The following is a 12,647-nucleotide window of genomic DNA, read 5'->3' on the forward strand; positions in this document are numbered from 1 at the left end:
AAAGGTGTAGTTAGGAAATTACATACAAGAACCACAGGGTGTGAAGATAAAGTTTTTGTTTCTGAAAATACTGAATGTGTATTGCAGTTACATCTAGTGACTTGGAAGCAATAGCAGTCAAATAACATGGTAGCAAGGAGAACTTAATAAGTTTCATTTGAGCAGGAATTGAGTGGTTCCTGTTTTGTAACCTTCTGCTGTGATCTGATTGCTGTTTTCTTAAATTTCTAATGTTGTCCATTTTAGGATCCAAGTGGTGAGACCCCTTCCTCCTTATACAGAGTTGCTGCTGTCCTTTTGCAACATAATCTCATAGATTTGGAAGATCTGTATGTTCATGTAAGTGGGAGTACTACTCTGCTAGATTTCTATTTCTAAATTTTCAGATTCATGATAGTCTGTGTAATGCAGATACCTGTAGGTGTACAATATGTAGCGACTCTTAAAATTTTCAGGGCTTTCTTAATGCCACATATTTAAATAAGCACACATTGAAATATGAATGCTGATAAACTTTATTTGAATTATCTGTGTACCATCCTTCAGATTATTTACCTTCTGGCAGAGTAGAAAGTTGGAGGTAAGTAACCTTCCTTAAGAGCTAGACCTGTCAAGCTGTGCTTTACAAGATCAGTTTTTGAGAAAAGTGGTAGGACAATCAGCTCCAGACCTTCTTTTCTTTTAATAGTGGGGTTATTTTTTTAAATGCTTACATGTTTCTGAATAGACCTCTCAACTCTCTACAAGAATTCTGACCATTTTTTAGGTTGAAGGAAGGAAATGGACATATGTGTTCAGATAAAATCAGACTTATTTTCTGCAGTATGACAGGCTTATCAACCACCAACATTTTGGTTAACAGAATGTTGTAGTTATCCAATTAATTTTACATTATGCAAGAATTTTAAATTTCAGAATATCCATAGATAGTCTTAAGAAAATTTAAGATTCAACTCTTCCACTGAAATCAAGGAAATCTAGTTAAATCTGTGGAAGATTTGGAAGGTAGTCCTGCCATTAATTTGTGGGGCATTTCATAGCCTTAGTCACCATCTCATCAATATTGACCCATCAGTAACTGTCCCTGGCTTCATAGGAGTATTTGGGCTGAAAATGTGTTGGGTGGAGCAAGAGTAGGAGTGCATGTCTAAGATAACTGGTGTGGAGTGAGGAATGTGTGATGATAATGCTTGTTTTTAAGAGTGTGTTTGTAAGCTTACAAAACACACTCAGACTTGGAGTTATATTTGCCTGTGCAATCTCAGCTCAGACTTGTGCAGGTATGGACATGTTTCCTGCCAGTCTCACAGCTTGAGGGTCCCTGCAGTCATTTGTACTGTTCACCTGCATGATGGTGATTTTCAGTCTCATTCCAGAATCTTTCTACCAGTCTGTCTTCACATGGTTTTTTTTAATATCTTTTCAATTCGGGCTTCATTTAACTTGCTATGAAATTTTCTATCAAATAATTAGCATGTGGGTGTTGAGTCTGGAGGGATGTTTGTTATGTGGCTCCCATATGAGAGCACTGCCAAGATTATCACTCATATTAAGAATGTTCTCTCCACCTCTGCCCTCCATGCTCTTCCAAGCCTGTAAAAACTGTTCTCAATTAGTGTGAGTGTGCACAGAGCCATATAGAATATATGGCATCCTAAAGATACAATTTAGCCAATGAAATTCCATGCTTAGGTGCTTCTTGGTGAAGCTCAGTTATTTTCCTGTGTTTTCACATGGGAAAAATGCAGCTCCTTAAACCTTTTACCTTTCCAAGTGGGATTTGTTCTTCCCCAAATTTCTGTGAAATGGAGGAATTGTTTCCTCCTTCACTGGTCAGTTTGGGCAAAGAAAAACCAATAAAAATCTTCTCTTGTTAAAAACATTAGAAGAAAAGATGAGCGTATTTACTTTCAGGGAAAATGCGATCTTGGTTTCTGGAGCTAAATTGAATTTGGCTTTGTCAGAAAAAGAGATTTTCTTTTGTCTCATAACTTGGCCTTTTAATTTCTGAGTGTAGGTTTATATTCCTCACCCTGATGATTCTCAAGTACTATGCTGACTATGCTGAGGTTTTTTTATGCTAGTTACTTTATCTAAGATGATTTTGAACAAACAGATATTAAGTGTATTTAACCCACATTGCTCATAAATAAAAGAATTGGTAGGCTTTGAATGGTATTTCTTTAAAAAAAGGTGCAATCAAAATGTGTGGCTAAGTAGGCTCCCTGGTTTTCCTTGGTGATGAAATTTTTTTCCCTTTAGATGAGTAATATTCTGAATAGTCACTTGGATTAAAGGTGCTGAGTTGTGTTAATGTTACCAATGCTAATATTAAAGCTACAACTGAATGGTAGATTGGAGGGCAAGGGGGCTCAGACATCAAATAGTTGAGAAGAAGTAGCGTGGTATTATTTCTCATGAGTCCTTGATTTCAGAATGGTCTGCTGTCAGTGTAATTCCCTGTTTGGGATGATGGCAGCAAGGAAAAGAAACAGATTCCTTGAAAGACTGTCAGATTAGTAACCAGGAAGGACAGAGTTCTCCAAGCTCAGGTGATCCACAGTAGCAGTTGGTCACTTCAATTTTCAGATATAATGTTCTGTTTTTTCAGCTTCTACCAGGGGATAATGCCATCATTGAGGAACACAAGCGAGAGATAGTGGAAGCTAAACAAATTGTCAGAAAACTTACAATGGTTGTCTTATCATCTGAAAAGACTGAGGAAAAGGAGAAAGAAAAGGAAAAAGAGGAGGAGAAAACTGAAAAGGTGGGACTGAGTAGCTTTCTTTTCAGTAAAATTATTTTAATTGCATTAAACAAAACAATTATTATAAAAGCATACTTGTATTTATTTGAAAAACAGTTACGTACTTCTTGGATGGCTTGTATTTGTCTCCCAACTGCACTTCTGTTATATCCAGTGTGCAAAAATGCTTGGTTTGTTCTGGATTTCTGTACATGAAATATTCTTGGCTTGATGGATAATTGATTTCTTCCATCTTTTTTGTTGTATTGGCTCCACTAATTATGCCCCAGCATTTATACTTCACAACCTTTAGCAACTGCCCTTCTAGGATTCATGGTGGTATAATCCTAGTTGATTTCATAAAAAGGACATTAGTTCTCCCAGTCAAGAATTGGGACATAAAGAATTGCCAGACTTAGGAATGTTGATATAATTATCCTGCATTGTAGAAAAAGCTTATAACTAAAGGGATTTAGTTGTAACTGCTCACTGTGCTTTTCTTTAAGCCTGTATCTCCATATGTGTAAATTTATACTCTTGTTTAAGTTCCTACTATGTCAGATTCATGTTGCCCTGGGTCTAATTTGATTTAGTGTGTCCAAACCTTATTTTAGAAACAAAATTATTTGATGTCTTGGAGGCCATTCTGTTGTCATCTTCATTTGAGTGCTTAAGTACTTCTTAAACACATTATTTAAAACAAATTTAAAAAAAAGAAAAATAAATACTTGATATATGCATTTTTAAGTTGCATGCTGGACTGGGGAGAGGGATCCATCAGTCTTGATGGTTTCTTTTTTTGAATTTCTGTTTTGTGCTGTATTCCTTATCAATCTGATTTGTCTTGCTTTTCCTACTTCTACTCCACCTTGATTCTGTTAATCTCTGACCTTCCTTCCTACTTTTATTTTTCTTTCCTAGCTTGAAAAATCTAATTCCATTTTCTTCCCCAGGCACCTGATACAGTCACTACCCTCTGGCTCTCAACTGCAGCTGCTCCTTAAACAAATTCTTTTCACTCACTTTAAATTTCTGGTTTCCCTCCCTTTTGCTTACACCACATTGCTTTAGCCCACCTTCTCTGCTGTCAGATGGGGCTGCCCAGGATTTTCTGAAGTGTGCTTGTCACTCTGTTCTGATGGAAAAATAAACTCTTGGTGGAACATGGGGATTGTATGCATTGCAAGTAATGTCAGAGGAATTAAGACAGCTTTCATGGCTAAGCTTTAAAATTAAGAACTAGGGAATTTTAAACTCTAGCAGAAACTGCAGCATTTTTCTGAAGGATAAAAATCTGAGCCTGTGTGATGGGAAAGAGCTGAACTTAACAGGAACCAATCTCTGTGACTGCACACATCATTATGCAGTGTGTGCTCTGTCTTGAAAAGCCTGTTTCTGTGTTAAAAATATTTTTTGTATGCTTAGCTGTGCACTTCGTAGCAGTTAGGGCAGTAACTACATGTGAAAGCTGTTGTTAGCCTAAGTTTAGGCACATTGTATTATCCAGCATGTCATTTTAATGTACTATTTTTAATACAGTGTCATGGAATGAATGCCTGCAGAAGGAAAGCGGTGTTTAAAAATTATTGACCTGATTTTTCTTTTAAATCCACCAAGTGCTTATTTTATGTGGTTAAAATTCATTATTATCTCATAACTCTAATATGAATAATTTAGTCTTGACAAATGTGCTACCTACTTTTGCCATTTTAGATGCATTTACCATAACTGTGTGATGGGACATCCAGACAGGTCAGAGTGTGGGTAGCAGGAATGGGTTTGACAGCAATTCCAGACTGACTCCTCTGTGCCAGACACGTTTTGGCTTTTTGGAGAACTCGTGTCAGACCTTGCTTACCCAAAAGTCAAGCAGCATGTGAGCTCCATAAGTTCAGCATGAATAGAGACCTTACTTGGTTTTGCTGTGGAGCTTTCCTCTGCATATTACCATGTGCTATGCCATTTTCTATTTTTAAAACTCTCAGAAAAATATTTGCCAGTGTAAAAGTTTTAAAAGGAAAAAAACTCACTAAAACCACACAAACTGTAGAACCACAGGAGTGTCTTTTTGTAACTAATTATTGTTCTCATCAGTCGACCTTCTCTGCTTGTGTGATTTAAATAAAATTATATTTTGCTCTAAAACGTTTTGTCCTAGATTTGTAGTCTTCCTTCCCTGGGTGTAAACATCATCTTAGGCTTGCAGTTGTTCGCAGCTAGTTTTCCTTACTGTTGGTCACTTAAGAATAGACTTTTACCTTGGGGGCCATGGAAAGCAAATATATAACAATAAAATATATCAATACCATGTCCTTGAAAAACTGCTTCAAGGCAGGATCTTAATTGTAGAGTCCTGCTTTCTCTTATGCCTGTATTGCAAAAGGAATCTTTGGAAAACTTTGTGTGAACTTGCACTTTAAAAGTTTAGGGTCTCCTGGAACAGATGCTAATGTGAAACTTCCTGTACACGCACACTAGGACAGAGGAAGGATTTGAGTGTGGCTTAGACTTTTTTTTTTTTTCTTTCCTAATCTGCTTTTTGCAAGAGAAGTTTGTGCTTTTAAATCCAGAAAAACACAGAGCATTAATGATTCTTAAGTGCTTGCATTGTGCTTAAAATGTCCTGTAAGGAAATAAGCAGCAGTAGCTTGTGACAGCTTGCAAAGTACATGATCAGGCAACTTTATAAATTTCTGGGTTTTTTTAACAACTTTGATCCAGATGTTAAATTCTATATGGATTTGTTTATAATTTCTTGAGGTTTGCTGATTGTCTAAATGTCTAACTAAGTTTTATTTTGCATAGGTTTTTATTACATGGTTGATATACAAGGCTTTTTTTTCTAGCTGTGGATTGCAGCTGCTTAAGGAGAAGTATTAAGGAGACTTTTTGAACACACTTTTTCTTTATTATCTTGCAGCCTCCTGATAATCAAAAACTTGGCTTATTGGAAGCCTTATTAAAAATTGGTGACTGGCACCATGCACAAAGTATTATGGATCAGATGCCTCCATTTTACTCTACTTCGCACAAGCCGATTGCGATCGCACTTTGCCAGCTCGTCCACGTGACAATTGAGCCTCTGTACCGCAGGTAAAGTGACAGCCACACTTCTGCTGCTGCATGGGGGAACACCAATTTCTTTACAGTGTGAATTCACTAATAAACCTAGTTATATGTATGTTTCTAAAATTTTCACTTCTGTTTCATGTGAAATGCTGCACATTTTGTTTTTCAGAGTTGGCGTACCTAAGGGAGCTAAAGGATCACCAATTTCCTCTTTGCCAAACAAGAGAGCACCAAAACAAGCAGAGAGCTTTGAGGAATTGAGAAAGGAAGTGTTCAACATGCTTTGTTACCTGGGTCCTCATCTGTCTCACGATCCCATTTTATTTGCAAAAGTAGTACGCCTTGGAAAAGCATTTATGAAAGAGGTTGGTATGAAACAGCACCTGGTCAAAACATGAGAAATGCCAATTACTCTGATATCAAAAAATGCTTGTCCTGCTAATTGTGTGATATTAAATGCTGAAACAAAAGAAAATTTTGACCAAGGACAAGCTTGATAATTTTTGACCTATTTTATGATCTGTAAACATCTTTATGAACAAGTTAAGGCACTTCAGGTTTATGGATATTTAGTGATACCTAATTTCCCGTTATGGTATTAATATTTTAAAGTATCATGTCTTGTGTATAGTTAAAAAACCCAATGGACATATGGTACTGACTACCTGGAAGCTTTACATTATTACAGCTACAATGTCATCAACAAGGATTGATAACCTAATACACATGCAGTACAAATAATTTCAGCTTACTGTTCCAGCTGTTAGGTTACTTGGGAAGCAAGGGAAGTTGCATCCTTTTACTTCATGTTTTTTTCCCCTGTTCTGCCTCGTTAAAATCCTGCAGGATTGATCTTGTGTCAGTGACAAGTCTTTAGATGCTGCTGAGGATGAGTTCAATGTGGAAATTGCTTCAAGTTGCCAACTCGAGAAATTAACTGATCTCTTGAGATGGGTTACTGTCTTTTGACTCTATCTTTACCATGTGTCTTTTGAAAGATTGGCAATATGACCTATTTTAAAAGGCTCCAAGTTGAATTTATATCCTGAACTCCCTTAACATGTACTTGGTAGTTCAGATTGAGGCTAATGATTTCTCTTGCTGCTTTTCTGGCAATCTGCTATTTAACCAGCAGTTTCAGATTTATTCTCAAGTTGACAATAGGGGTTTAATTTTTTTTTTTAAACAGCAGCTCAGAGAAACTTTGGAATAAGTAATTTTTAAATTGCTATTGTTATCAACGAGCAAACAGTCCACCTTCCCAAAACTTGTTACCCAGCATTTTATTTTAACTTAGGACAGAAAATTGGAGGAGTTGGTTGATCTGAGTGGTACTGGAGGGGAAGTTTTTAGTTTTATAACTTGTTTTTTTCCTTAGAAGTATTTTTATTTCAACTGCAACTAACAAATAATTGGAATGCTCGTAGTTTATACACCACCTAAGGGGAGGCTTTTGTGTCCAGCTGTATCTGATGATGCAGAGCTGAGAACACAGCTAATTCTTGGGATTGAAGATCTTTTTGTTAAAAATAGCAGATTTTGTCAAGATAATTTATTCTTGTTAGGTTCCAAGATGCAGTGGTAGGGTGAGAGACCTACAATTTTGGGTTCCATGTAGTCTTTGTAATAAAATCATGGAAATTTCAACTATTACCCTAATTCCATAATGGTTAGATTTCCCTGTGGTAAATACTCTGACTTACAGCATGCTCATTTCTTGCTGGCCAGTGAGAAGACTGAGATCACTTCAGTGATGGCTGTTTTGCACTGACAGTACAGTTAAGTTGGAAATTATAATTTTAAGGGACCTAATGCATTTCATTGCTATCAGCAGACTATTAGGACTACTTTGCAATTGAAGTATTGAAGGTTTGTGAGAAAGCCTTGTTTCTGAGAATATGTACACTGGAATGGTGATTACTTGGTTATAGGAATCTCTTGTGCAGGTTTACTGTAAATATGTAACAGTTTAATGTGTTTCTGACAAGAATGAGCAACATTTTAGCTATTTGCTCTAGGTTGGAACTGTGAAGAAATTCGTCAGTGACAGAGTGGCTAAGGTAACATAGGGAAAGTTATTTTTAATGCATTGTTGCCATCGGCATGTTCTAGTTGTGAAACTACATTTAACACACAGTAGAAATACTTGTAACTGAAGGTAATTTGACTCCAAGTTAACCCATACAGTAGTTTAAAAGTTAGACTACTAACATTGCACTGCAGCTTTCATGCTAAAGTGTACCTTTAAGATAATTGTGCACTTACTGTTATGATAGCTTAATATGCTTTTCATGGGGAGTGGAGCAAGCAGAGAGAGTCATTTCCTAACGAAAACTAAAAGCTTAAGAGGGTGTTACTGTGAGAGAAATATGAGAAATAATCTATGACTGTTGGTAACTGCCTTGGGAGTCCTCAGATTTTTTAGGTAGTAGGTGAATGCTTAGGCATTGTTTTTCCTCTCCAGTAAGAAAATTCAGTATTTCATATGTAATAGCAAGTTTCCTTGTAGCTTTAGCTTTTATTTCTTTTTGGACAAAATAGTACAAAGGCCCTCTGTATGTAAGGAATGCATTTCATCCATGCATTTGAATTTCTGTTTAAAAATACTTTAATGCTGATGTGGCAAATTAAACATTTAAGAGATGCTTGGCCCTTCAGGTTTATGCTTTTGCTGAAATAACCATGTGTAACTAATTGTTACAGTAACTGTGCTACACCTTAACTTGGTTGTCTTTGTTATAGTTTCAGTCTGATGGGAGCAAACAGGAAGATAAAGAGAAAATGGTGAGTTTATTTTGGAAGAAGGTGTTTTTATGTGAGATTGTAATGGTGACCAAATGCGCATATTATTTGCTTGGAATCAGCTGGAAATCTCCAGCTGTTTATTCTATAAATACACTTCATGGTGAGGAAAAGCCTAGAGAAAAGACAAATTGGAAGTGGGGAAGGTGTTTATTGGTACAATGATTTTTTTTTTTTAATTGCTGAATTTATTTACTTCAAAATTTTCTAATTTATTAACAAGATTGTTCACAACGAAATCCACATATCCAGTAGAAATCTAACATATAAAAATGAATTTTTAAAATGATTTATGATGGGAGATACTTCTAGGTCCTATTTAGATTTCTATTCTGGAAGTCTTAATTTTGTTTTTTTGTTCCATTCGTGCACTGCATGTATAATCCTGCTTCTGAGGCACTTCCTGATTAGTTACCTTGGGGTTTTGTCTTTATCCCAGGAGACACTGTTCAGCTGTTTGTTGAGTATTACTGATCAAGTCTTGCTTCCATCTCTTTCCCTGATGGACTGCAATGCATGCATGTCTGAGGAATTATGGGGAATGTTCAAAACCTTTCCGTACCAATACCGGTGAGTGGAATGATTTGTTTCCATCCTTCGGAATGGGCTGTTGAATTGTCAGTTCTGAAATTCCTTTTCCTGTGTAACTTTTCCAGGTACCGTCTCTATGGGCAATGGAAGAATGAAACATACAATAGTCACCCACTTCTTGTGAAGGTTAAAGCTCAAACCATAGACCGAGCCAAATACATTATGAAGTAAGTAGTCTATTCCCATAAATAATGATGGACTTTAGTACAGTGTATTGCATATCACCAACTGGAGGAAAAAAATGCATTCCCTGTCTAATGACTTAGTAATTTTCCCAATAGTCTTTGTTCATAAAGTATTTAATGTATTGTGGTTAAAAACCATCAAATAAGTGAGGATACAGACAAATTTGTTACCAATAAGGATATATAATCTCTGAAAAATGTCCCATTAAATGATTTAAAACCTTTTCCATGGGTAAAGTTTTTGATAAATTGCTTTGTTTGTGAAATGTACAAGTGCTACATATTTCCTTCTCCAAAGAGTCTCAAGAATCTTGTTACGTTCTCTGTAGATTTGAATGTATGGCAGTAAGTTGAACAGAATGATTATTCTCATCCTCAGGTGGGCTCACAGCAATTTCAGATTTACCTCACATTTGATGTCACTGTCAGGGAATTAGGTTCTCCTTTTTCCAGAAGCAAAGGATGTGGTGTGACATTGTGGATTATCAGAATCTTTCCATATAGGCAAGACAGTAATTGTTTCTAGATAAAACACTTTGGACTCAGAGCTGTGAAAGCTAGGAGCAATTGTTTTGATTCCCTTCTGACTTGCTGCATACACCATAAACCTTCCCCTTCCCCTGTACAATGGATTTCAGTTGGGCAGATGAACCACAGTGCTGTCAGTTTTTGAAGATTGCTATGTGTATAATTTAGTGTCAACTTCAGCTTCAGTAGGAAATGCTGTGGAACTGCAACACAAAGAAAGAAATACTGTTTTTCAGTGAACAGAATGCAACAAAAAATGTCTGATCTATGGCTAAGTTAAATTCCCAGGAACAACTAACAGCATCACGTGGTCGTTTGGTGTATGTGGTGCAGGTTTCACTGAGGACTTCTGAAAGCAAAATGTTCAAAGTTGAAGCTAGAATAGCTTCATAGCAATAGAGGGACACTGGACTGGTTGTACTGTCTACATCTTGGAGGATTTCTCAATTTCCAGTTCTCAGTGGATTAGTATTTATATGCTGAGATGTCTTGAAAACACGTTTGCTGGTGACAGTTTAGTCTCTGAGACTAAGAAAGATGTTTCTTCACTGAAACTAACCTGTTTTAATAATCTTCTACCTTGTCTTTTGTATTAAAATACGTCCTCTTTTACAGGCGTTTAACTAAGGAAAATGTGAAACCCTCTGGAAGACAAATTGGGAAACTCAGCCACAGCAATCCTACAATTTTATTTGATTATGTATGTAGTTCCATGTGTTTGAATGCTATTTCATCCTGACAACAGATAATTGAAGTTCAGGAAAGGACCTGCAGTTCTAATTTCATTATTTTTTGCTTTCGATGCAAATTTTAAAATATAGTTATTTTTTAGTAGCACACATAGTAAGATACTAAACAGGACTTAATAATACTTAGTGAGATATTAAATATGGAAATATCTCTTGAATAACCAACTGCAAAAAAAATAATTTGAGATAGCAGAGGTGAGTCTCAGGTACAGGGATGGCTGATTCAGGTTAAGTTGCTCTGACAGTTGTCTGTGAGTGGGGTGGAGGTGGATCAGGGTCGTTTAGAAGAAAACTTTAAAACTTTGGAGTCTGAAATACACCTACAAAGATGGCAAGGATTTTTAAGATTGCTTGGTGCTACTGAGTGGTGGAGAGGTATAAAAATGTGTTGATGGGCCTCCATCTTATTCACAAATGTGACCTAAGGGTATTGATTTACCAGTTTTTAGACTGAACTTGAAGAAATTACTGCTGCAATGTACACACACACGTGTGTCATGTACCAAAGAGAACATGCTAGAATTTAATTAATAGAGATTACTTGTAGTCTTTCATGACCTAGATTCATGGTTTTGGAGGTTTTTTTTAATAGTCTTTTATTACTCTATGTAACAACAGGAAATCTTGCTGCTAAGGTTTAGGATTCTTAAGAAATATTAGGAGAATTTTTTCATTATTTTATTTGCTGATAATTGAAAAGAAATATTATTCAGAATTGTTTTTACATGTTAGAGATACCATGTTTCACTGGTATCTTTAAGGCACTAGTTAGATTAATGAGATTACCTATGTACTTTGACAGTTGTTTTGGACCTTTGAAAAATTAATTTTAAGCATGTTTTGTGTAGGTTTTGAAGACAAGTATTGTTAAATGGTTTTATTATGTGCAAGATAAGGAACACTGTCCTTGTTCAGCTGAATGTCTGTTGTAACTTGCAGATTTTATCGCAAATACAAAAATATGACAACTTGATAACTCCAGTTGTTGATTCGCTGAAATACCTCACTTCCCTGAACTATGATGTCTTGGCATGTATCCTTTGATATAAATTACTGCATCATTTATTGATAAAGCTGCAGGTGTAGCCAGTTTAAATCTGTTATCTGTGTGTAAATATTGTCCCTGTTTTCTCTTCTTGGTACTTTTTGCTGGAAATTTTAGTGAAGTTTGCAAATACCTTTGCGCTTGTAGTGGATTATGGAACCCTCTCTATTAATTCTTTCACACTATGAAAATTATTCTGTGTTTTTACTACTTTCACTCTTGAAGGCATAGTGATCTTGTAAATAGTGAGGTAAATACTGTTTTTAGGTTACTATTCCATTGTTTTATTTTTTTTTAAACCATAACTATGTTAGTGCTTGCTGTACTTATACATCCTGTTCATATATTACAAAAGCCAGAAAAACAGGTCTCTGTAACTTTTGTGCTTGTAAGTTGAGGAAAAATACTCTCTTTAACTCCACTAAAGATTGTATCATTGAAGCATTGGCAAACCCTGAGAAGGAGAGAATGAAGCATGATGACACTACGATCTCAAGCTGGCTGCAGAGTTAGTATTCTTGTTTTATTTATTACAATAATGTTTAAAATACTTACTGCCCCTCCCCATGGTCTTTTCAACCATTGATCATTATGATCAATATTTCACTTGTACCCACTGGCTGATATTTTAAACAAAATGGAGAGCTGTCAAGTTTAATCAATAGGATTTTTTTTTTCTTCCTTTGTGTTCCAGAAATGCATGTATTGCTAAGATGCCATATGCACTTTGGTAATGTTTATTTAATGAAGAGGTGCAGTCACAGCTCTTTCTCTTTGCTTTAGGTCTGGCAAGCTTTTGTGGTGCTGTTTTCCGAAAATACCCAATTGAACTTGCAGGCCTCCTGCAGTATGTAGCCAACCAGCTGAAAGCTGGCAAAAGGCAAGTATTGCACAATGGATCCTTATAAACTTAGTTTTTGTAAAGTGCTATT

General features: G+C 36.0%; 1 protein-coding gene across 5 annotated transcripts in view; it reads left to right on the forward strand.

The window, feature by feature from the left end:
- The window catches only part of THOC2 (THO complex 2), a 48,991-nt gene that overhangs the window by 14,195 nt on the left and 22,149 nt on the right, over positions 1-12,647 (forward strand). For 3 of the 5 annotated variants that reach the window (XR_004419359.2, XM_033072126.2, XM_033072127.2), the window contains exons 9-20: positions 247-339; positions 2,612-2,767; positions 5,667-5,839; positions 5,985-6,180; positions 7,834-7,875; positions 8,558-8,599; positions 9,057-9,187; positions 9,274-9,375; positions 10,537-10,621; positions 11,610-11,703; positions 12,143-12,223; positions 12,499-12,595. Coding sequence is in view for 4 of the 5 variants with exons in the window: in XM_033072126.2 (XP_032928017.1) it covers positions 247-339; positions 2,612-2,767; positions 5,667-5,839; positions 5,985-6,180; positions 7,834-7,875; positions 8,558-8,599; positions 9,057-9,187; positions 9,274-9,375; positions 10,537-10,621; positions 11,610-11,703; positions 12,143-12,223; positions 12,499-12,595 (1,292 nt within the window). In the remaining variant the exon portion in view is untranslated. The remainder of the gene's footprint in view (positions 1-246; positions 340-2,611; positions 2,768-5,666; positions 5,840-5,984; positions 6,181-7,833; positions 7,876-8,557; positions 8,600-9,056; positions 9,188-9,273; positions 9,376-10,536; positions 10,622-11,609; positions 11,704-12,142; positions 12,224-12,498; positions 12,596-12,647) is intronic. The other 2 variants (XM_033072129.2, XM_033072130.1) reach the window with 1 other exon arrangement.

Source organism: Catharus ustulatus, chromosome 14 (assembly GCF_009819885.2).
Source record: "Catharus ustulatus isolate bCatUst1 chromosome 14, bCatUst1.pri.v2, whole genome shotgun sequence".
Taxonomy (NCBI): domain Eukaryota; kingdom Metazoa; phylum Chordata; class Aves; order Passeriformes; family Turdidae; genus Catharus; species Catharus ustulatus.